We start from the raw sequence: 26,595 nt of genomic DNA on the forward strand, positions 1-26,595 counted from the left end.
GAATTATACAAACCAATTTGACAGACAAAAAAAAGTTAAGCAGGTATGGTGAAACAAGATTTTATGATCATTCACTTTGCCTGCATACTAAATTTTCCACTCTGTCTTCAAGATGTATTTAGCACAGCCGTTAAAACCATATTTTGCAATCTACTGCAAAGAATTCAGATTTTAGCTTACACACTTAATTCTGGTGGTAGCTTTTTTGTGTTAGCAGTGAAAAAAGAAAAAAAAAAACACAATACAACATAAAGATTTGCCCAATGACTGCATTCATAGTACACTGTATATATATATATATATATATATATATATATATATATATATATATATATATATATATATATATATATATATATATATATATATATATATATATATATATATATATAATTAAATAAATAGTGTGAGATATTATATAATTATACACACACAGAAAATATTAAAGTCATAGGGACTTGTGAAAAAAATGCTGTGTATCAGAAAACTTTCAAAAATACAATGAATAGTTCTGATTAATAAATTCCTAGAATATGTATAATAAAAAATAAACCTACGAAATTAATATTTAAGACCACCCTTTGTTTTTATGGTTGGTCCACTGGCAGGCAGTTTCTGAAGTTAGTTGTGTGGATAGGTTGTTCCAAACCTCTTGGAGTGCTTGTCCCAGTTAGTTACAAGGCAGACACTGACAGTCTTACTTGCTTTGGGGCTTTTGGAAGTAAACCCTAGGCTGGCTTGATCATGTTGAGATCATGGCTCTGTAGGGGCCACACCAGGATTTGCACAATTTCTGGCTCTCATTTTGCTGCGGAGAGGTTGATTTTGGTCACGTGTTTGGGGTCATTGTCAACAGCCTCAAGACGGCACTGACACACAAGAATCTACCTGTACTTCTGAGCAGGGAGATGTCCATCAAGTTTGATTAAAATTTCATTTCCAACTTTATTTGCTAAAATAAAGCACAAAACTGCAAGGAATCTTCAATGTACTTAACTGTTGCCTGCAGACATTCATCCACATACCACTCTCCAGCCCTTCAGTGGACAAACTGCTTTGTTAGGAGCTAAAAGTTTTTAATTTTGACTCATTGATCTAGAGTATCTGCTGCCATTATTCTACACTCCAGTCCTTGTTTTAATGCTGGCGTTTATTTCCTCCTCAAATGAGTGGCTTTTTGGCCCCAACTCTTCCATGAGGACTACTTCTAACAAAACTTTCCTGAACTGTAGACCAGTGTCTCAGTGGTTTCTGCCAGCTCCGTATAGAGTGGGTTGCTAGAAAATTTTTGAAGAGGAGGAGGACAAGCACCGATACAGCACATTGCCAACCCATCACACGACAAATCATCTAAGAAGGTCTGATATATTCCTTGTTTGCTGCACTCCGGTTTCTGTGGCCAACCACTGCATTTCTGAATCTTAATATGGCCAGTTTGTGCTTCTGCAGAAGAGCTTGGACAGTACTTCTAGAAATACCCACCTGCTATGAAATTTCTGCTTAGGAAAGGCCTTGGTGATGCGCAAATAGGACATTGCTTCTTGCATTTTGATCACTACTCCTTAATGCATTAACGCTCAACTCTCAGGTCTAGAAATGATATTTTGATTATTTACTTTATAGTGATGTAATATATGTTCCTGTTGATCAATTATGCACAACACTGGCACACAGGGATTTCAAATTGTGTGTTTCATTTACGCATTATTTTAATCATCATAAATTTACAAGAAAACTCACAATTAAAACAAGAGATCTGCTGTACCCTAACTAGACAATAGTACTATCACTGGCACTTACAGGTTTAAAGTTATCCTAAACAGTGAATGTAGACCAAGCAAATGAACTGTTAATACCTAATGTGCTTGAAGGGTGAAAGACTAAACTGCCTTGGCTCCAACACAATTTTTTCTCCTTGATTATTGGGAACTTTCCTGCCAAATGTAGACAAATGACCTTTCTGCCAATGGGACTTTGAAAAGGATAAAAGGTCAGCAGATTCCTCTCTAATAAAACCTCAATGACACTCCAGTTAAAGGAAAAAAAAACCCCACCCTTTTGGAGGCTTCAAAATCCCTTACCCACCTACCTGAGGCTCTGGAGAAACCCAGCTTCCATTTTTCCGTTGCTGCTGTGCCTCTTGATATCGTTGAGGTGCTCTGTTTACACACTGGTCATTCCAAACAGGATCATCTTCAGACATATCCCTACAGGATGCTCCTTCAGCAGAACTCTGTGAAGTCTGTCGAACTCGACGATATTCCCAGTCATTCCTTTTTATGAAGTGAAAGGAGTAAACTTTTAAAAATGTATCTAATATACCTCAAACACACAAGTTTATATAGCAAAGATGCCTTGCACTAATTCAGTTTTCAGTGGCATACAAGGCCATCTGTGGCAAAAAAAAAAAAAAGGCACCACTGACAAGAGAGATTGATAGCTATAATTTAGCCTTAACAAATTTGAAGGTCTAAATCTTCCAAAAATGACCAACCAAGAGAATGGGCCCCTTATGAATCCAAGCAATTACTCTCTCCACTTTGCTCTGCTTCTATCCCATAGCAGATAAACATTATGCCTAGGGTAAGGATGTTACAAAAGGCAGGAAGTTTACCCATTTCTCCTTTCACAAGGATGCTATCACAATTCTTTTAAATAACCCAAGTGGGGTTTAAAAGATCTGAGCTCCACTCCTCTAAGCTTAAATTCTATGCCAATGATTAAGCCCAGTCTTGGAAGTCTGATATGCTGCGCTAGTTTAAGAAAGTAACTTCAGTGCCTAAACTTGTACTAGAAAGTTTCTTTCCTTTATGTGATCACAGAAGAAAGCAAAGTGTCTTGCTGCAAGATGAGGTACACACAACCATTAAGGAGCATGGGGTAATGACAACAATGACACTCCACCATAAGCAAAGTCATTCACTCAAGCCTAGGGCAACATAACCTGCAGCATTGAACATCATCCTTAAAGTCTTATTATAAAACTGCTCATTCATGCCATGATAAATTTTGGCTCTAATTACCTAATAAACTCAGCAAAGGCCTTGGTTTATCATGCATAATTGCCACTGCGTAAGAAGACAATGATTTAACTTCATCAGGTAAACTTCTACTGTAGCTTTAATTTGAAGTAGGGACAACCCGAGTCACAAAATAACAGCTCTATCACACAGAGTTGTGCATTTGAGTTAAGCGTGAGCAATCAAACATAAGGATAAAATTCAAAAGACAGACACTACACAAAACAGCTTTTACAAAAATCAAGAAAATCCTAAATATCAGAATGAACAAACAGCAGCAGATTCTTGCTTGTTTTTCTCCAATGCCTGCCTGTCTATCTTCATACACAAGCATTTATATTTCTATTATCTAGTTTCTTAAAACGTGCCACAGTAACCCGGATACATGTCTAACAAATGGGGACTCCCCAATTACAGAGAAAGGAAAGAAACATAAAGTGGAAATCTCACCTAGAAACTTAATTATGGGCATTGTCAAAATCAATAATTAACATTGACCAATCAATTTCCCTTTATTCCCACAACACACATCCATACAACACACATCGGCATGTGGAGAAATCAACAAACAGTAACATCTGCACACATTTAAGCCTTGTAAAAACTAGATTTTTCAGCAGTAGTTTGATAATTCACTTTTGGTTTAGAGGAAGTGTTTATTATGCATAAGAAGATGAAGCATGAACAGGTTAAGTTTTTGAACTAATAACATGGCTACAGGGTTACTCTAAGCTATCAGGCAGATTTGTCTTTATTTGCCGACAGAACCATGCCTAGCTGTGTACTGGAAAACAAACTTAATACAAAAAAGCCATTCTGAAGGATTCATAGGTTATTCTGGATTTCATGCTATTTTAGAAGGTATTCTTACAAAGAAATGTGACAGTGGTAGTTTCACCTGCAACAATGCATGCATCATTAATAAACCCTGGGGAAGAGGCACTACTTTAATACCAATAATAAAATGGTGAAAGCAGGGAAACATCTAGCAAGCAGACTTTAAAATGTGTTAATCCAATATAGAGTTGTGGAGATGTATTTCACATTAAAGTCATTTGATTATACTGTTATCCTTTCAGTTTACTCTAATAGACTACTTTAAAAATTCAAGAGGAAACACAGATTTTCAAAAACTAAAGTATTAACATGCTCAATGAAAAACTAACCATTTCTTTTCTGCCAAACTGTGATCTTCCTCATCATCACTGAATTTCAGTTTTTCACTATAGTCCACTTCTTCATGTAGACCTAGGGGGAAAACAAACAGTGAAATGGCAGCAGATAAACCAAAACACTTACAACACATGCTTTACTCTTAAGTTGAAAGACAAGCTCACATAAAATTTACAATAGGAGACAATAAAAATAGGGTTTTAGGGGTAATCTGATACAGTGATCTATGCTGCGGCATAGCACCAATGACCGTTTGAAATGCCAAAATGCTTCACCAAAAATAGTACGTATGCCCAAGCTGAGCAAATGAAAGATTGATGCTACAATATAAAGAATTTACATACAACAATGGCTTACTGGATATTGAGCAAAACATTTACTCTATTGTATCTATTACTGATGGGGGCTGTAATGGAATGCAATCATAGAACACAATATTTTGAAGCCTACTCAAGCAACATTAGGTAGAAGGCAGTTGCCAACACTAGGGCAGGAATGTTCATCATTATTTAACCAAGCATGTACTTGGGATGCGATACTGAAACCAGACGTAAAACAGAGTCCTCAAGATATTAAAATAGCATTTAACTATTTATGTGCTGCTCAAAGTAAAAAGACATAGAAGAACATGAAGCTTGAACATTACAGAGAATCAGTAGCAAGCACATATCCTACCAGCCCAGCCATCATCACAGTCATTATCCAACTCATCCAAGTCTTTCAGATCTTCAGGGTTAATGATTGCAGGTCTTGGTGTGCGGTCCCCAAGACGACGAACTGGCCGGGCAGTTCTGGGAGGAGGGCCTCGAGAAATCCTATTTTCCCTTCTTAGCTCGCCACTTTTGAAAAAGACAGAAAAAAAAAATTCACTATTTATTAATATCAGGGAAATGTGCATTACTCTAATGGGCATTTTTAAAAAATTATTTCCTTACTTGACAGGCTCAGATGTATACTGCACTCTGAAAGCTGACCGAGGTTCAAACCGTGCAGGGATAGGTGCAGACTGAGTTCCACGTTCAGAAGACTGTGGTGTTTCAGGAGAATCTTTTGGACACATCTTAATAAAAAGCAAAAACACACTTTGTAACATGCTCTTGTACACTATTATCACCAAATTTAAATTCCTTAGATTGCAGAGGTATTCAAAAGGTGCACATCCACTGAAAAGCTTCAATTTAAGTTTGTCTGCTTACAACTACAGTCCCGCTACTTCACCAACAAGTACAAACCATGTTGCTAATAAAGTATTTCATGATTATACTGTGCTTGAGCGGGATTCTAAGAAAAAGCTTTAAAAGATCACTACCGTTTATTCTGAAGTGTAGGTAAATTGCAAAGAAAACACCACCTTAGGCAGCAGTCTTGTCCTATGTCATGTCTAGTGGCAATGAGCTTAATAATGAATGGAGCCCAGTTAACTTGAATGTTAGAAGGCAAAAATGCATTTCACCACATGGCAGCATGCCCCCTTAAATCTATTAACTTATAATATTCTTTATGCTTGGCTTTTCTTCAGTAATGCTATATTTAACATGTAAAGATCTCAGCACAGTAACTACAACATGAGCTTGCCTACTGACCCTTTTCATCACAGTAATTTTAATTAACACAAAGAAAAACCAGGAGTAAACAATTACAAAAACACTAAGCATGAACACCTGACCAGCACATCGCATCCCAAGAAAGCATAGATAGTAAAACATGCAAAAAAAAAAAAAAAAAAATAGAAAAGCTAAAATGAAAAGCTACATTATACTCTTACAAAACCAGTACACATTTATACATTTGTAAATCAAAACGCACTTTCACAGCCTCCCATTAGGAAGCCTGATCAAGATGACGCATCCCACTGCTCATCCTGAGACAGCAAACAACTTCCTCGGTTTTATTGACATTTAGTCATCACTATGACCCTTTCTTCTATAAAGTAGTTAAAAATCTAATATGCAATTTATATTAATTCTAATTTTTGGCTGCACAAATCTGAACATGAATAGTGCTTCTGAGTGCATTTGCACACCATCTGGCATTACTGGTGTTAGGTCCAAAAAAGTGATTTTTGCAGCATTTGTATATCAGAGTTAGGGCTCATTTATACTTCATGCTCAGAACGTGTATGCGCCCGCATCATGGCTGTCACACGTTCCCAGCGTTCATTTCACACATCCTCTGAGCCAGGTCCTCAGAAATTAGCGTGACGCGTGCACGAGTTGCAATACAAGCAAAAAGTTGGGGGGCGCAGTGTGCTAAAAGTCGGAACGTGACCGTCAGTGTCTCAGTTTACTATCTACATGTGACGGAAAGCCTCTATGCAGATCCTACGGGATTAAGGCTTCAATGATGTGAAGCAAAATGCCGACATATAGATGCATTCGTGTTGCTTTTATATTCAGGCATCGCATATTCCCGATTATAATGACACGATACATTTTAAAAGTCTCATATACCATCTTTTGTGTTTTTTTTTGCAACAGCAACATAATGTATAGCGCTGTATTTGAGCCACTGAGAGGAGAAAAAGAAAAAAAAAAGAGGCCACGGTGAAAACGTGTATTTTGTGATTAAAGTGGAAATTTCAAACTTTCATATGTCTATGGTTAGACTGATGGTGGACAACACAACATGCCTATAATCATTTAACTGAAATGGAAAATATATGGATAGATCTACAAATTGAATGAAGCTTGTAAAACTTATGTACATTTTCCTGCACAAGACAATCTTGAACATGTTACACACTTCTCACCACAATGAAGTTCACATACACAAATAAAAAATACTTACAAAAGCAGGCAGCATGTCATGGTAAGTGGCAGGTGCATGATGCTGCTGTCCCAGGTACTGCGCAGTTATGGGTGTGTTTCTCCGGATAGGCTGTGCTGGACGGAGGGAGGGATCCTTTGTCTCAGCAGCAAAGGAGGAAGCAGAAGTAGTGGAGGAGGAGGAGAAAGCAGCAGCAATTGAGGATGAGGTGGCATTGGGAGTAGCAGAGGATGTAGAGGAGGAAGAGGAGGAGGAGGAGGAGGTGGTAGAGGAGGAGGAAGGGGGGCCTCCCTCACCTGAGCTGTTGGTCTTGCCCTCACCCTCACTGGAAAGACCAACTGCTGAAACCATAGGATGAAGGTTCCTCCTCCCTCCCCCCTCCCTCCAACTGGTGACATCTATGGATAAAACAAATGAACATTTTCAGACTAGTTATGGACCTCATGACTAGCATTTAGGTTCAAAGCAATGTAACTGATTAAAAAAAAAACAAAAAAAAAGAAAAAAAAAAACAGTGGATTACCAAAATTGCTGGACTAATTCCAGAATAAACTCTACTAGTTACAAAAGGCTGTCTCTGCCCCCATATTCACACAGGGAACAGCAGAAGACAAATGCTCTAACGAAACGGACACCTGGTGGAGTATACCAGCAGTATCAAATACTTCTTAGCCAAAAAGACAAAGAGGTTAATTGCTCAATTCCAATAGTTGTGAAAATCGAACATTCAAGCTTTTTTTTTTTTTTGGCTTAAATGTGTGTCTTTATAATGCTACAAAGATTTCAGCTTTCATATTATCTTTTTTCAAAAGACTAAAAGACATCAACGTGAGGGGGTTTAAGTGGTGAATCAGAACAATTTACATCCTCATTTCCAGCCCTAGAGTTTAGGGATTTTCAGAAGGATCCATTGGAACATCATGTCACCAGATGTGAGCCATTCTATGGCTGAAAAACCACACATGAGAATGGAGTCAAGAAGTATTTTGAGATGCAAGCTTAACAAATTAGAAGTAATATGACAAAAATTTTGCGAAGTGTTTTGCATGCAAAACAGACTTTGGAAGGGGAGAGAAGATTGATAGAAAAGACAAGGAAGACAAATTGATTACTTTGTGGGCGGAGGCTTGGTCCGGGCCCATACGACAGATCGAAGACGCTTCTTTCCTTGCCAGCTTTGTCCTGTTCTCCAGCTGCTTTCAGCGTTGGAAATTCCTCGTGAGAGAAGGGCTGCAGTCGGCTTGAGACCTTTAAACCTAAAAGAGGTATATTCAATAGAAAACTCTAAACCCAAAAAGTGAGAAAACTGACAAGTAAACGATATAATGCTTATTATTTAAATTATGATAGTATTTAACAAACCTAATACTGTAAAGTATTAATTCAGACAACTTAAATATAAACATTCTTAATCTAGCAGTGTCTACAGTTGCAAAAACTGACAAAAAAATTGGTGGTGATATTCAAAGCTTAGAAAATTAATCTCTCTTGCTGGGGGGCAGCAATAAAATTGGGTACAGATTGTTATGTTTGCTACTGACCAGCTTATTTCCTACTACCATTCTAAGATCAACCAAAACAATTTTTTTTTCTGAACATATATTGCTATGAGTTAGTCTTTTTCAACTAGAAAATTAACAAAAACAAACAAAAAGGAACAAAACAAAACTTTTAGATTTAATTGCAATAACATTTGAATGATCGCTGCAAAGAAGTTGCCAGCTGTTATGTTTTTTCCCTACAACAGCTATCTGGATAACAAAAATAGACTAAAATTTTGATAAAGGTCTCTCAAGAATGGAGGGGTTCAAAGAAACAGTGGCTTGACAAAAACCAATTCCAAAATCTCTTAGAGCAGAGCTGAAGAAAGCCAGAACCCATCACTGGGCATACAGAAACAAACGTGACTTAAGGGAATTTAATTTACTAATAGGTTCAAAAGATGGAGTGCCTTCCTTTATTCTTGCCTTTAAATGAATATGGGTATAAACAAAAAAACTTCTCTCCTGAAGGTCCTCACTTTTGGTCTATAACAAGCCAATACATACAGACTGCTTAACCTGCCCTTGAAGGATGTTGCCATTTATAGAAATGTCACCACCTGCTAGACACACTATAAGTGCACAAATACTGATGATACTTTAATGAAACTTTACCATCTTGACCGACTGGCTTTCCATTGAGCTGGGCCCATTGCTTTGGTCCACCTATACTTGTGTTCTAGAAAATCAAAATAAAATATCTTACAATTAAAGGCAAGAACAACTAGTGACTTTTTAAATTCAAATGGTTACAAACTGTCCTTTGGAGGGCAAAAATCTGTAAAATCATAAATGGAGACATACATACCTCCTGGCTTACTGCTTGCACCTGTTTCTGTAGATTGGATACAGATTTCTGCAAAGCCTGCTGTGGCTGCGATTCCGGCAGCTGTGCTGTTGATGCAGAAGAACTATAAAAAGAGGAGCAGGATTTTAGACTGATTGGGAGAGCAAAGGCTGTCTTGTCCAAGAGTTGAATGTCTAGGATATCCACACATTCAAAGTTGGACAATAAACAATACAACAAAAGCTACAAAGTGTGACAGACTACATTTACTTACTTCTTTTGGTCTGCTTGTTCCTGCTTGTTCGCCCATCCCGTTCCGTCTTTGGGCACAATAATTATATTGGGATCGTTTCCTTTGTTTTCAGATTTTAGGCTCGGCAAATGAGCGGGAGGGGGCATTCGCCGGGCAGCGGCCACTTTACCAAGACTCTGTAAGCCATGTCGTGTAACAACTGGAAAGGCAGGAAGATGTTTTCAAATTTGACATAAGTACAAAAATCACATGACTACAACAGGAATGTTATTTTATGTATCTCATCAAATACTAATGCTATCGAAAAATCTCTACAAACTAAAAAAAAAATTTTAAAAGACATTATTTGTATTAGGAATTACAATGAAAACCTTAAGTGAGCTAAATCATGGTCTGATGTCTCTTACTATGTTAAATCAGATAAACTGAGGATGCTAGTTTTATGACAGGAACCTCAAAAAAATCTGCTGGGAAGTGGGTCTGGAATCAAGATGTCAAGGACCTTTCATGAATGAAAAATAAGAATCTGAACTTGTGAGAAAGATACCAATTAGAGAGTGCTCATACTGTACCTATAAATACAGTGTTGTAAACAAAAGATTAGCAGATATTTTAGTCACAGAAAGAATAAGTCAAAGGTAAATCAACTGTCAGCCTTAGCATGGTGGATAGGTTATTTCTTTAAACTGTCATTACAAACTTCAACAGGGTGGACATGGGTTAGTCATGAACAATCTATAACATAAATCAGACTGAAGGCTGTAAAATATGTGGTACAAAAGCTGCATCAAGCAAAGATCAATGATAGACAATGTAGGTGTATTGTTTGATGAGGAGCAGCCTTTTCTGAATAGTAGACAGGAATATTGAGCTCTAAGGTGATCAGTACTAGGTGGAGCGGCAACTAAGATGGCTGAGGTACTAACTGGTTTGACCTAAAAGACCCAAACTGTTTGCCCTGCAAAGACCAATGGTAGCAATGTAGTTTGGTCAGATTTCAATTCTCCTTTCACAGGAAGAAGGAGGGTTTGATACACCAAGGCTAAATAAACCATATGTCTGTCATGGTGTCACCTTTAACCCAGGATGCTGGAAACACACTGTGACCAACAGTAGGACATTTGGCTGTACAAATTGTTTTTAATGTATACGTAAGGTGATGTGAGAGATTGCCAATTCTATCTATATGCTTTATAATTATAGATATCAGCTACAATTAATTCTTAAAGGAATGCATTTCAAGAGCACAGGTTTCTGATGTGCTTTTTACATTTCATTCAATTCCAGAGTTTGTATGGGCAGAGATCTTTGCACATTTGCAACATGAAACCAGTTTAAAATAGTTTTTCTAGACTGTGGCTCAGACAACTCTGCTATTAATGCTCTTAAAGAATTTGTGGACTTCTAAGAATCAAGAACTGCGTGTTATTTGCAGATGTTCCTTTAGACTCCAAGTAACCCCCAGTGGATTTGTATTTTCACAATAAACTATGAAATGGTCACAGTGAAATTCAGCAGCAGCAAATATTGTTTACACATGAAAAAAGTGATAAAATTGTCTAATTGAATTGTAAAGTGTCATCAGTACTACAACCTTTGCACTAAAAATGCTGATGAAATGAGATACAAATACCATGACGAACTGCTGGACATCCTGCACATCTAAGGCACTCTGAAGTTAGAAATTCTCAATAAGATATAAAGACAGTTGCTGAGGTGATCTGACCATTTTTCATTTTCCACAAACGAAAAAAAGCAGATGTACAGAGATGGCTGTGGGGTTTATGCTTTCTTCAATCTAGTATTCTATACTAAAAGAAATGTGCATCTGACTTGTTAAAGATTTTTGATGGATATGTGCATTCCTGTAATAAGACAAAATGTGCCTTAGGGTAAAAGTAAAAGCTCAAAATGACGATTGAAAATGCAGTGGTTTCAATAAATCCAATAAGACTGTAATCCTACCTGTAGTTTTCTGAGTTTCTATTGACTTTCCCTTGTATTTATCAAACAGGCTGAGTGACGAGTACTTGCTTTTCCCATCCTTTGCCTTGGTTATTTGCCCCAAACGATCGGACATTGCGATGTAATGTCATCGAGTATGAAAATTTTTCTTGGCTCCTCTCCCTATACCTTTATTTCTATTAAACAGAAAGGAAAAAAAAAGAATTAGTTTTTTTTTCCCCAAATGCACAAACTGCCATTTTGAGGATAAAAAAATCTTGGTAATTTTAATTACAGTGCATTTAAAGAGTATATAGTCTATAAAAAAGATATGCCAGATTATACCTGAAAAAGCACTCATGATGCAGTGAGATGACTAATAAAAGTAAGGAAGCAAGCACATAGAAGTTAACATGGCAATCACGTAATGATACATTTTCACATGAAGTCAGCATAAGCCCAGTATGCACACATATGCCAATGTGAAACACACTTAAAGGAGCGATTCTCAAAAGTATGGCCTGCTGACCACCTGTCTTAAACATGAGGAAAGTGGTTTGCATGTTGACAGTCTTCATTACTAAGCAAAGGATTGTTAAAAATTGCTCTGATATGTTAGTCTGTTATGTATTTTCATGACTTTAAATTTTAAACATGGAGTCTCACAAAATGTTTGCTTACCAACCTGTGTCATAAGAAGAGCATTTTATTATCAGACCACCATATAAATGCCAACCTTTTTGCACTGTAAACAAATTAGTATACAGCAAGATCATGAAAATCAAGAGCATGCTCATATAGCCATATAAAAAGAAAACACTGAAACAATAAAGTATTATAAAGATCACTGGATCTTGTATACACAATACAGAAACAAAACAGAGAGCAAGAGCCTGAATTAAATAGGAATAAACTGACAGCTCAATGATAAATTGCCAGTGGAGGAGTTTCATTAAATCTTTACATGTATTTGTATCTTTTACCAAATCTCAGCATGTTCTATTAAAGCTTAAATTAAATACTAAGAAAGAGACTGTGTTAATAGCAATTGATTATTACTTTTAATTATATGCTATATTTTAAAATAAAAATGTTGATTTTTACAATCCTGTACTGAAATTTAACTCCTGTTCAGTATGCAATGTGCCAGAGTCTTAAATGTTCCACAGCCTTCAAGAAGCATCAGGACACAAATGCTTTCCAAAACATTTCTTCCTGTGTGACATTGGCAGACTGTTCTTACAAACTCTGAGCATACATTGCAAGTTACCACTTGTAAACAGGCACGTAAAGATGGACTTTAATATGATCCTCCCCCTCTTTGTTGCCTGCATATTAAATGGCTTTTTAAGCTACCTAAATTAAAGTAAAGCCACTGGAGAAAAACTTCAAAGAAAACAAAAACTGATGAGCAAACAAAAACCGAGCAGCAGCCTTAAAAATAGATTCTGAACATTAGGGTAACAATTTAATATGTCTAGCAAAAATCAATTAAAGCTATTTCAATTACGTACCCATAGCTCAGGGTACCTCATAATATATGCAGCTTCCTTTTTCGCTTAATCCTTCTATTTAACAAACACGCTTAATCCAAACAAGGTGCACAGACCATCCCAGCAGCAACCGGGGTGATGAAAGTTAACCGCATGCCACGCGTCTCCCTTACCCTAAAAATCACACTTAATCAGTAAATTGGTGTCTGTTAATCAATCCAATATCCATGTTAAATCTCTGTAATTTGATGTACAACTTTTTATAACCTTCGTTAAATAATAATTTGCCATAAACAAAGTTATAAAGCGGAGCAGAGAGTTGTGAAGTTCCAATCCCATTGAAGCATGTACTTTTGCTTCATGAAGTCTATACTTTATATATATAAAAAAAAAAAAAAAAAGTGTGTTGAGAAACAGATGAGGGGGGTTGAAAGGAAAGCTAACGTATACTTCTGATACCTCTAGGGATTAAAAATTTTGGTTTCAGTGCTTTTCCGGTATACTATGTAACCCATATTTTTTATATACACACTCACATATACAGAAGTAAAAGTCCACTCCACTTTAACAAGATAGCGTTTTTCTCTTTTCTAAACACTTACTGACTGCTTTCATTTTACAAGCCACTTTTAGATGGGCAAGCACACACCCATTTCATGAAGGATCATAATATAAGGCCTAGAAGTGCATTATAACTTTATAAACAGAATACATAAAAAAAATGCAAACGTTTGATATTAGCTATTTTGTCAGTCTTCAGTAGTCATTTCTGGATGACAATAGGTTAATTTCAATCAGAGCATCGCTACTTAAAATGTAAAAAAGGAATTGCAATTCATTCATACCATATCTTAAACTAAAAATGTTCAGCTCTTTTATTTTTTGCTCACAGCTCAAACCTCACAGCCCTGAATCAGCCTAGTCACTCTTTTCCATACCTCTCTCCCATTTCCGTAATGTGAACAGTAAAACCGCATTTAATACTGCACGCGAGAATTTATTTGTGCATTATAAAGATTATGCACAATTCCCTCAAACTTGTACTCGACAGATTAGGCCACTACATAGCACCAACCATTTACATGACTAAACACTGCTGAATGCTGCTCAAGGATTATTGACAGATCTAACATGTCAGAAGCTTGATTCATGATACACTTATTTCTTCACTATAATTTAAGCATTTTAATGTTTCCCAATTACATTTTTGTACTGGGCAAACCTCCACTCCAAAAAAGTAAGTAAAAAATAACTGTTCTACAAAGGCAGTACTCAATTACAATTCACATTCCATCTGAATAAAAAAATGTCAAAATGTAGCCTGATGAGCATAATTATAAGCCCAGAAAGAACATGTGTTTAAACATGGACACAAAGCAAATTAGTCTCAGATGTGAAGTTCCTGTCTGTGAGTTATCAGCTATAGTACAGGCATCAACAACAGCCAGTAGGCAATTGATGTTACAATGGTGTGGGTTTTGGAACAGAGTTAAAGTAAATGGACCTGATGAATTCAAAAGAAAATTTAAAATACTATCAAAAAGAAGTCTGCACAGACTGAGGAGTGTGACATGAAAACGCACAGCTGTGTGTATGACTTTTTCAATCCTATTCCCACAGGTACTCTCAGGTAATGAGGCTATTTATTTTACTGAGAAGTACAAGTTTATACCAGATGCTAAGACTCTAAACTGCTTAAAGGAATAAAAGAAGAAAAAAAAAAAAAAGCCAAGACAACAGGCAGTTTTAGATACCTAGATAGAAAAATGGCAAGGAATGTGGCTTTTGTATACTTCAGGACACAATAACCGTTTACACTTTACCTGGGGTAAACCATGCAAAGATTAAGATTTGTAATGTGGGTCTCTTGTATGTTGACATCTACATTTAGCAGCTGCTTGGAATTACATAAAAGCAAAATACACCTGGTTATACCTTGGTGTGAATTACACCTCCGAGTAATTTGCAGTATTAATTCTCCCTTTATTTCACAACTGTGCCAACAAAGTCATAAGCTGAACAAATCCATTTACAGGTAAAAATCATACTTCACAAAACAAGTGCAACATAATTTTCCATTTAATTTTTGCTAGCAGAACAACATCTTACTGCTCTCTGAAATACATACATATACACACATACTTTAGGAGTCGATACATTAACCAACTTCATATTTCGTTATTTCCTTTATTTAGCTCAATTGTAACACGAGTGTCCTCTTCGCTTTATTACTCAGTACCAACTTTCTTAAGCACCACATTTAAATTACTTTCAAAAGGGGACCCCCCTCCCAAAAAAAGGGGAAAAAATTACACATCCACAGTGAACAAACAGCACATCTTTACAACAGGACAGCTGTGGCTTAGTCAGGAATATACAGCATATGTAGGCCTGTGTGGCTTTGTCTTGGCTCCTCACAGCCTTGATACACACAAGTTTTAGCAGGACATTCATGTTGAGTTTTTGTTAAATGTTGTGAAAAAAAATATGTTCTGAAGTTCTACTGTATGTATGGTAAATGCTACAGTTAGGAACTTGGCATATTCTACAGCTGGAGATGGAGTCACCATTTTTAACTATTCTGGAGACAGGAGTTCCCAACTGAAAAGCCCCAAAAGAATTCCACCATGCTGGTTTCAACATTCATTTAATTTATTTATACAAATTTTTACAGTTTTTGTATACAGCACTGAGAAGTGAACTTTATTGAACTGAAATGACATATAATAAATCTTGTAAATGAATCTTAAAATGTATAACTTCCCAAAAATAAAGTTCACAACCAATATGCTGTGATACTTTTAAATTAAAACCTTGCACATACACAAATTCAGATAACCAATCAAAAGCACAAAAAACTATAACCTTTAAAACGCAGTCAAAGAGTACAAGAATATATACAAGAGTGAAGGTGGGAAGGGTTACGCAATATTTAAAATGTGGTCTGCTGCACAAATGTCCACTCTAACTCATGAATCACTATTATAAAGATCACATAGATTGAGCTATTTTATGTGTCATAACTTCACAATTAAAACCTCAACTATTGATTTTTTCAGGCTTAAGGCAGCTTTGGTCAATAAATATTAATGTGTTCCAAACTTAACACTGGCAGTATGAATATTACATTGTACCACATGCAAATAAACACTGATGACAATGACCCTACAAACCAATACAACTACTATCTGTTGCAAAAATGATAGATTATCCCAACTATGTACAACATCTGAAACATGGAAAGACATATTTAAAAAAAAACAAAAAAAAAAAAACAAAACTACGTTAGATTTACCATTTCTTAGGCTGCATTCTAAATTAGTATCCATGGCCAAAACATCTTTTTTATGATGTTAGAGCATGGAACAAGTACCTTTGATTAGCGACACTGAAACACAAGTACACTGGACTGAGATTACACAAGTGTTTTAAACAAAAAGTAAACACGAGAATGAGAGAAAAAAAGCAGAACTCTGCTAAAATAAGGAATGAGAGATAAGCAGGACAAATGCCTTGTGACCCAGACAATGGGTAGTATAACAAGTAAATGTCCCTTTGGCCTTAGTGTTTTCACAGGGTTACTGTTTTACAACACTAAAATCACATCATGTTTAATTATACTTCTTTGATAGGGACCATCACCTTAAATGTCAATGTAAATGCAAATCTCTAGAAATGTATCTAAATTTGTTACAGTGGAGTTCATTTATTAAAAAAAAACAAAACACCACTACCACCACAAGAAGCATCAGTAAGTAGCAGACTTATAAAGTCCCTAAAGAAGCTTCACATTAAAACATCCAAGGCAAACAAGCCATCAAAAAGGGAGAAATATCTAAAAATTAGTAAATATTCACTTTAGCACTAGAGCACACTAAAACGGATACATTTCAAATCCTCTGTAGCCCCTCCCCCCAATTCATTTTGGCAAACAGTGCACACTGAAATAAGATCTCCAATCACCAGAAACAGTGTGTAAATTTGAAAAAGCTGGGGCTTTGTGATGTATAATTGTCATGTGATTAGGTCCTTGTGATCTCTTATCTTCATTCATTCACTGACCTTTCCTGGCTTATTTGCACCAGCTTATAGATGTTGTACCTTGAATCATTCATTGCTGTATTAATTTTAAAAGAAGTCCTAGTGTACATTTTCCAAGGCTTTGGCAACCTTACACTCTATCCTAGCCTTTAAAAGCAATAACATCACATTGTTTGTCTTCATGAAGAGTAAATTTTCTCCCCCCTCCCTCATTCTTTCTGCATTTTGCTTTACTTCAGATTTGCCAGGATCCTTGAATGAAACACTGCACAGGACCAAAAGAGAGACTTCCATATTTTTTGGTGTTTTAATGGGGTGATAAAACTTTTAGAAGGCGATGCGAGTGTGTCTTGTAACATGTTGCATGCAGGATTGACTGATTCAGCACACAATGCTCCTGGCATAGACCATTGCCTCTTGTTCATCTGAACTACACTTAGTGGGAAAATGGACAGGATGGATAAATAACACAATAATTAGCCTAAAACGTTTCATTTTTCTGGAAAACAAAGACTTAATCCACTTTTAATATTATTGGGGGAACAAAATGTGGAACCCACCACCAAACTGACTATTTATGAACCAACTAGTGTCCATTAACACTAGAATTACCAGAGCCTACGAAAAAACTCGTAGATCTGTCCCAACTTAAAATCACTTTGCACCTCTCAGTCAGTGTCTTTTGTCCTGTAAATGTGTCGATAAGCAGCAAGCAGCCTATCACATCCCCCCATCCCGCACAGTTTTCTCAAATCAAGTCTGTTTATCTGCGTGTCAGTTGCTTAGAGCTGTATATAGTGAAAAGTCAAGCGAAATGACACCTTTTATAAATATTATATCATTATTTGGAACACATGCATTTCATGTGTGTTCCGTGTCTACAATGATCTATGTAAACAGATTGTTAAAACAGAAACATTTTTAATGTTTTAGTAACAATTGACAAAATGTAGAAATGAATGTATAATGTGTGAAGCCTGAAGTCCAAGTATCAAACACTATGTAACACTAAGAATAGAACTGCAGAAAAAGAACCCGCGTTAGGGTACGACATTGACACGCATTTCCTACGACCGCTTCGGTGGCAGAACAATATCAACTGTTGGCTGGTAATCAAAACTTCACAGGTACGACCCCGGACGAGTCCGTTTTGAGAAGTGAGCTACTCTCATTCTTACTATTTTAGAATAAAAACATACATTTGATTCCAGTCTGTAACAGCCGGTATAAATTTATGTTTTTTTTTTTTTTAATTCAGTTTTATTCTCTCAGTCACGTTTACGATAACACCCCCCTCTCCCATTTGACACTGTTTTCACATAGACACGCTATAACAAAGGTGAACTCCGATCATGACGACGGCTCTACATCGGAGCAAGAATGCATGCCGCACTTTTGCCATCGCTTTACTTTGTATATGTACATTGGAAGCTCTGCACTCTATTTGTGACTTTACGCTGTAGGAAGTAAATAAAGGTAAATAGGTAAATAACATTCGATCTGGCTCTTATATACACACAAAGTACAGTGACGGCAGCTTCCACCTGCAGCTATAGACTCTGCAGCACGCGAGCAGCTCTCCACACAAGTGTTCCAAATAACGATATGGTATTTATAAAAGGTGTCATTTTGCTTGACTTCTCACTCTATACAACTCGAAGCAACTTAGGTAAACAGACTTGAGCTGAGAAAACTGCAGGGTGGGGGATGTGATAGCACGCTGCTTGCCACTTGTCTAGACACATTTACAGGACAAAAGACGCTGACAGAGAGGTGCTAAGCGATTTAAGGTGGGACGGATCTACGAGTTTTTGCGTAGGGTCTGGTAATTCTAGTGTTACAAAAATTATTCTGTTTGGAACTATATACTTCAAGCTAATATGCTTAAAAGGGGAAATCATCAGATACACTGTATGCACACAACCACTTTTGACATTCAGTCTGTACGTATCCAACAAAGAGTGTCCATTGAACTACCACAGGCTGTAATTACAATTTTATCATGCCTTCTACAAGCGTTTAGAAACTACTAAGAGGGACAGGATGCCATTTTTACCATTAGAAATTGAATTTAGCAGTTTTCTTCAGAGAAGACAAATCATTTAATCCAGTACAACCGTCCCTTAACACCACATCCCTTAACAACCACACACTGAGGTTGGAATTGTATTTTGTTTGCCTACAAGAATCCCCTTTCACCTGAGCAGTTAATATTGTGCATGTATCACTGACAATCTTCACATTACCAATTTATATTAGAAAACATTTCTGGGTAGGAGTATGTCATGTGAAAAATTTCCATTGTACCCATTTCTGAAGTATTGAACCTAACATTTTCTGTACATTCCCAACCCCCAATAACTTCCAAGGGCCTCACAGGGACTAGGGCTGCACTTTACTGTTAGAACTGCTTTAGTCCTTCTGGAAATGCGGTCAGAACATGTTTTGAAAAGTGTATAATGGGATAGTGCACAATTGTTTAGCTGCAGTAACCACCAGCACTTTAAGGGATAAAGGAGGTAGAAATCTTCTCCACACTCTGTACTCCTGAACTTTCCATAAAGCACTTGATGTTCAGATGTGGTAAGGGTGTTGACAGCAGTGGTGATCATCATCATGTTCATCGTAGTGTTCATGAAACCACTCTTAAATTGGCTTAGTGTGTATAGGGGGCAATATTTTTCTGGAATAGAACAACATTATGAGGGAACAGTGTGTGCATCATAGTGGCTCTTCAAAAGGACCTACCACTTGTTGGCAATTTTACAACCCATGCCGAGAAAAACCACGTCTTAATGACACTCATGAGGCGGCTGCACATACCAGTTTAGGAAAACAGGACTCCCAGCCAGACATTTTATAACAGCCTGCAACATAAATTACTTTCTCCAAAAGTAAAAATGTGCAGAAAATTAGGAAATATGGTGGTCTTGGACTATATTACTTTGTTCGCTCTTTTTTCGAAGTAGCAACATCAAACAAGACACTATACTGTCTGGCCAATGCACGAGTTGTAAGGTGAGGAGTTATACAAAGTACCTTATTTCACCATTACTGCTGTCTAGTTACTGATGCAGTGTCATTCTGAACATTGTCTTTATTATTGCCAACAACATTACTAGCTAATTAAGGCTACAAATTATTATAAATTACACATTCCCAGTACAAGCTACAGGTGCTGGTCATAAAATTAGAATATCATGACAGTTGATTTCATTCCAGTAATTCCATTCAAAAAGTGAAACTTGTATATTAGATTCATTCATTACACGCAGACTGATGTATTTCAAATGTTTATTTTTTTCATTTTGATGATTATAACTGACAACTAATGAAAGTCCTAAATTCAGTATCTCAGAATATTGAAGACACCTGGTGCCACACTCTAATCAGCTAATTAACTCAAAACACCTGCAAAAGCCTTTAAATGGTCTCTCAGTCGAGTTCTGTAGGCTACACAATCATGGGGAAGACTGCCGACTTGACAGTTGTCCAAAAGACGACCATTGACACCTTGCACAAGGAGGGCAAGACAAAAGGTCATTGCTAAAGAGGCTGGCTGTTCACAGAGCTCTGTGTCCAAGCACATTAATAGAGAGGCGAAGGGAAGAACAAGATGTGGTAGGAAAAAAAGTGTACAAGCAATAGGGATAACCGCTTGTACCCTGGAGAGGATTGTGAAACAAAACCCATTTAAAACTGTGGGGGAGATTCACAAAGAGTGGACTGCAGCTGGAGTCAGTGCTTCAAGAACCACCACGCACAGACGTATGCAAGACATGGGTTTCAGCTGTCACATTCCTTGTGTCAAGCCACTCTTGAACAAGAGACAGCGTCAGAATTGTCTTGCCTGGGCTAAAGACAAAAAGGACTGGACTGCTGCTGAGTGGTCCAAAGTTATGTTCTCTGATGAAAGTAAATTTTGCATTTCCTTTGGAAATCAAGGTCCCAGAGTCTGGAGGAAGAGAGGAGAGGCACAGAATCCACGTTGCTTGAGGTCCAGGGTAAAGTTTCCACAGTCAGTGATGGTTTGGGGTGCCATGTCATCTGCTGGTGTTGGTCCATTGTGTTTTCTGAGGTCCAAGGTCAACGCAGCTGTCTACCAGGAAGTTTTAGAGCACTTCATGCTTCCTGCTGCTGACGAACTTTATGGAGATGCAGATTTCATTTTCCAACAGGACCTGGCACCTGCACACAGTGCCAAAGCTACCAGTACCTGGTTTAAGGACCATGGTATCCCTGTTCTTGATTGGCCAGCAAACTCGCCTGACCTTAACCCCATAGAAAATCTATAGTGTATTGTGAAGAGGAAGATGCAATACACCAGACCCAACAAATCAGAAGAGCTGAAGGCCACTATCAGAGCAACATGGGCTCTCATAACACCTGAGCAGTGCCACAGACTGATCGACTCCATGCCACGCCGCATTGCTGCAGTAATCCAGGCCAAAGGAGCCCCAACTAAATACTGAGTGCTGTACATGCTCATACTTTTCATGTTCATTCCTTTCGGTTGGCCAACACTTCTAAAAATCCTTTTTTTGCATTGGTCTTAATTGATATTCTAATTTTCCGAAATACTGAATTTGGGACTTTCATTAGTTGTCAGTGATAATCATCAAAATTAAAAGAAATAAAGATTTGAAATGCAATATGTGTAATGAATGAATCTAAAATACAAGTTTCACTTTTTGAATGGAATTACTGAAATAAATCAACTTTGTCATGATATTCTAATTTTATGACCAGCACCTGTAAAGCACTTTTCCATGAGCTACAAAACATGGCCTTCATCAGCTGTAAATATCCAAAGAGAAATTAGAAAATTTCTGCTGCATGTATTAGAGACTGGATTGGAAATGCATACACTGAAAGTATAATTTATAGGGTGTATGATAAAAAATATCTAAATGAATTAAGGTAGTAAAAGGTGCAAAGTGATATGCACTGTTGCTGCTACTCTCTATTATTTGTTGCTGGGTTAATATCTAACTTTTTTTCTTGAAAGCCATTATACCAGACAGCCTTTGGAGCTTTACTCCAAATCACATCACCTGGCCTTGTTCCTGCTCTAGCAGAGACTCTTGTTTAATGACGTGGTGCTTTTACAGCGATTCATTTAGAAAAGGGAAACTAGGATTAAAATATATGCCCCTACCCACCCTGAAAACTCCCTCATTCATCCAAGATACTGAAAGTTAAAATAAGTAACTCAAACAGCCAAGTGATCATACCGCACTTCTGAAGCAGGCAAGGAAACATGCATAAAATACCTCTGAAGTCACTAACTGCATAAAATTAGAACAGTAGCTAATAATTTCTATTTTTTAGATAAGCCAAAGACAGACTCATAGAGGGTACACCTGGATAACTACCTGGAAGGAAGCTTATGATTCTGAGATTAGGAAAACTAATCAACCATAATTTATAAATAAAGCCTATTATCTGTGTGGTGCATGATACCGTATCACCAATTACGCAAGTAATCAATGTCTGCTACGGTCCTACAAACTGTTTTAAACTCTTGCACGCCTAAGTTGAAGCATGTCCAATTACTGTTTTCCTCTAGCAAAATCAAATGCAGACACAGAAATTGGGTAGGCCAATATCAAACACCCAATCAACTAGGAAACATGGAACTGAATATTGGAGCAGACTATACCTTTTTGTAACAAAAATGTAAAGAGCTACACATTTTGTAAAAAAAAAAACCCTACACTATGAGTACTAGTACATAAACAAAAGCGATACTACCAATAGCCTACAATAGTAAAGCTATGCCATATACAAAGCTACAAGAAATGGATGGCACTAATCTGCATAATTTTAGGATTGATCACGGAAAGATATGGGTGTCAGCAGAGGTGGAGGAACTTGCATTGCTACCACTTGCAGGTTAAAAGAATTTATCGTGGAACTGTAGGTACAGCTAGGTGTGCTACACACAACTGGTAAGTTAGACAGATAGGTTTAGGGACTATTCCACTGATATGCTGCTGGTAGTAGTGGCTTACAGTGCATCCAGAAAGTATTCACAGCGCATCACTTTTTCCACATTTTGTTATGTTACAGCCTTATTCCAAAATGGATTAAATTCATTTTTTTCTTCAGAATTCTACACACAACACTCCATAATGACAATGTGAAAAAAGTTTGAGATTTTTCCAAATTTATTAAAAATAAAAAAAACTGAGAAATCACACGTACATAAGTATTCACAGCCTTTGTCATGAAGCTCAAAACTGAGCTCAGGTGCATCCTGTTTCCACGATCATCCTTGAGATGTTTCTGCAGCTTAATTGGAGTCCACCTGTGATAAATTCAGTTGATTGGACATGATTTGGAAAGGCACACACCTCTCTATATAAGGTCCCACAGTTGACAGTTCATGTCAGAGCACAAACCAAGCATGAAGTCAAAGGAATTGTCTGTAGACCTCGGGGACAGGATTGTCTCGAGGCACAAACCTGAGGAAGGTTACTGAAAAATTTCTGCTGCTTTGAAAGTCCCAATGAGCACAGTGGCCTCCATCATCCGTAAGTGGAAGAAGCTCGAAACCACCAGGACTCTTCCTACAGCTGGCCAGCCATCTAAACTGAGCGATCAGAAGAGAAAAGCCTTAGTCAGGGAGGTGACCAAGAACCCAACTGTCACTCTGTCAGAGCTCCAGAGGTCCTCTGGAGAGATGAGAACCTTCCAGAAGGACAACCATCTCTGCAGCAATCCACCAATCAGGCCTGTATGGTAGGGTGGCCAGACGGAAGCCACTCCTTAGTAAAAGGCACATGGCAGCCCACCTGGAGTTTGCCAAAAGGCACCTGAAGGACTCTCAGATCATGAGAAACAAAATTATCTGGTCTGATGAGACAAAGATTGAACTCTTTGGTTTGAATGCCAGGCGTCACGTTTGGAGGAAACCAGGCACTGCTCATCACAAGGCCAATACCACCGCTACAGTGGAGCATGGTGGTGGCAGCATCATGCTGTGGGGATGTTTTTCAGTGGCAGGAACTGGGAGACTAGTCAGGATAAAGGGAAATATGACTGCAGCAATGTGCAGAGACATCATGGATGAAAACAAGCTCCAGTGCGCTCTTGACCTCAGACTAGGGCGACGGTTCATCTTTCAGTAGGACAACGACCCTAAGCACACAGCCAAGATATCAAAGGAGTGGCTTCAGGACAACTCTGTGAATGTCCTTGAGTGGCCCAGCCAGAGCCCAGACTTGAATCTGATTGAACATCTCTGGAGAGATCTTAAAATGACTGTGCACCAACACTTCCCATCCAACCTGATGGAGCTTGAGAGGTGCTGCAAAGAGGAATGGGCGAAACTGGCCAAGGATAGGTGAGCCAAGCTTGTGGCATCATATTCAAAAAGACTTGAGGCTGTAATTGCTGCCAAAGGTGCATCGATAAAGTATTGAGCAAAGGCTGTGAATACTTATGTAAATGTGAGTTCTCCGTTTTTTTATTTTTAATAAATTTGCAAAACTTTTTTCACGTTGTCATTATGGGATGTTGTGTGTAGAATTCTGAGGAAAAAAATGAATTTAATCTACAAAATGTGGAAAATGTGATGCGCTGTGAACACTTTTCAGATGCACTGTATGTACTTTCACAGTCGCTTCCACAAAATTCAGTCACAGCATCTATACTCTGTTCCTTAAAATCGGAGAAGTTACATTAATTTTAAAAAAGGCAAGCAACTCATATTTAAGTAGCACACAAGCCATAAATGAACATCCATCCATGAACTGAGAATTTCCAATACACTAAAATAAACTCACAGCTGCTTTATCTACAATTTCTTTGCCACTATTCTATAAAGCGCCACAATGACCTGCCATTCACCAGCAGGACAATGACCCTAAGCACACAGCCATATCATCAAATAAGTGGCTTCAGGACAACTCTGTGAATGTCCTTGAGTGGCCCAGCCAGAGCCCAGACTTGAATCTGATTGAACATTTCTGGAGAGATCTTAAAATGGTTGTGCACCAATGCTTCCCATCCAACAAAAGTTTAACTTGAAATTTTGGGGAGTTTTAAAATACACTATGGTACACTTTAAAAAGGTTTATATTTAAGGAACCAGAAGCAGAATTAGCAATTGGGGTTTTCAGGAGTACTACAGCTGTGCTGGGATCCAAATGGAGGTAATCTTCTATAAGCACCAAATAATGTGTATAAAATAATTCTGGCCTGTTGTGTTTTGCACAGGTCCTCACACTACCCAAGACAATCAATGCTGACAATTAATGGAGTGATTTTAATGAAGTACGACCACACAAAATATTGAACAATAATGAAATGTTAATTTATTTCTTAAGTACAAGATATGTTATTACTTTGTATATGTTCTGCTTATTACGCATATTTTCAACATTTGTTTCAGGGTGGAAAACTTCCCCTGCTTCTGAAAAGTTTTATTTCTGTCTTTCTCTTCTTCCATATTGTTGTAGACCTTTAAAATTACCTCTTTAAAGTCACGTGAAAAACTTAATACACCTAATTAAATATTTTTTCTCTCAACATATTTGGTTATATAAAGATTTTCAATTAAACAGTATCATACAGATATTACAAATCTTACTCCACATTTATACTTTATAGTCCACTATATAATGTACACATAAGTGCCAATTTCAAGTGTGGAAAAAATTACTACCTCAAACAACCAAAATTAGAATCACCAGCAAATGACTGAAACATCATTAGGTAGAATCTTACCTAAATCAGTCTAATTTAAAGGTCACATATTCAGTTTGGTTTGGTCAATGCTGTTAAAGTGTGTGCAATCATCATACCAAGATCAAAAGAGCTCTACAGTATGTGGCCTTCAGGAAGGTGGTTATAGATGACTAAGAGCCTGTGAAAGGATCTAAAAAGATCTCCAAACAACTGAAAGTCACACAAGTCCAGAAGATCGTCTAAAAGTGGAGAAGACTTTAAACAATTACCAATTTGTCCAGGCTAGGCCACTCCAGCAAGTACAGCCTGAGTGTTGAACATAATGTGCTGGGGACCTCCAGGTAGCTATTGCCACAGTTGTTGTCAAAGTGTATAAGACTACCATTAGAGGATGCACAATTAGATCTACATGGGAGGAGCACCAGGAGGAAACAAAGAACATCAGGGCAAAACTAAAGTTTGCCAATGAACACATAAGACCAGGGGCCCCATGAATAAAGCCGTGCATAGAATTCACAATACAATATTGGCATACAGACAAAAATGGAAATGTGCATATGCAAAAAAACTGAATTAATCTGTGCATACACCAAGTTCTACACACTTGACCTTTACAAATCCTAACGAACGTAAAATGTAATGCACGTGCACATGCCTACAACCTCACCAACTCCTCCCAGAATTGCACATATTTTAATATGCAAATCAATATAAATATTACCTTCTGTTCAGTGTTTGGTTAAAAAAAAAAACAATGGAAAAGGTAAGTGAAAAAATGTCAGCGATTGCGAAGCGGAGTCAAGGAAAAATTTGTTTGCCGACGCAGTGGTATAAGCAACAAAAGCATGGCGGAGACAATAGAAAGCTCAAGTTGAGAAAGTCG

General features: G+C 37.5%; 1 protein-coding gene across 7 annotated transcripts in view; it reads right to left on the reverse strand.

Moving 5' to 3' along the window:
• Positions 1-26,595, reverse strand: part of prrc2b (proline-rich coiled-coil 2B) — a 72,304-nt gene that overhangs the window by 30,757 nt on the left and 14,952 nt on the right. For all 7 annotated transcript variants that reach the window (XM_039764385.1, XM_039764384.1, XM_039764381.1 and 4 more), the window contains exons 2-11: positions 11,506-11,681; positions 9,562-9,739; positions 9,309-9,411; positions 9,116-9,179; positions 8,072-8,215; positions 6,981-7,357; positions 5,129-5,253; positions 4,869-5,032; positions 4,187-4,268; positions 2,090-2,273 (exon numbers count right to left, since the gene is read on the reverse strand). In XM_039764385.1, coding sequence (XP_039620319.1) covers positions 2,090-2,273; positions 4,187-4,268; positions 4,869-5,032; positions 5,129-5,253; positions 6,981-7,357; positions 8,072-8,215; positions 9,116-9,179; positions 9,309-9,411; positions 9,562-9,739; positions 11,506-11,620 — 1,536 coding nt within the window. In that variant the 5' untranslated portion in view covers positions 11,621-11,681. The remainder of the gene's footprint in view (positions 1-2,089; positions 2,274-4,186; positions 4,269-4,868; positions 5,033-5,128; positions 5,254-6,980; positions 7,358-8,071; positions 8,216-9,115; positions 9,180-9,308; positions 9,412-9,561; positions 9,740-11,505; positions 11,682-26,595) is intronic.

The sequence above is a fragment of the Polypterus senegalus genome, chromosome 9 (genome assembly GCF_016835505.1).
Source record: "Polypterus senegalus isolate Bchr_013 chromosome 9, ASM1683550v1, whole genome shotgun sequence".
Classification (NCBI taxonomy): domain Eukaryota; kingdom Metazoa; phylum Chordata; class Cladistia; order Polypteriformes; family Polypteridae; genus Polypterus; species Polypterus senegalus.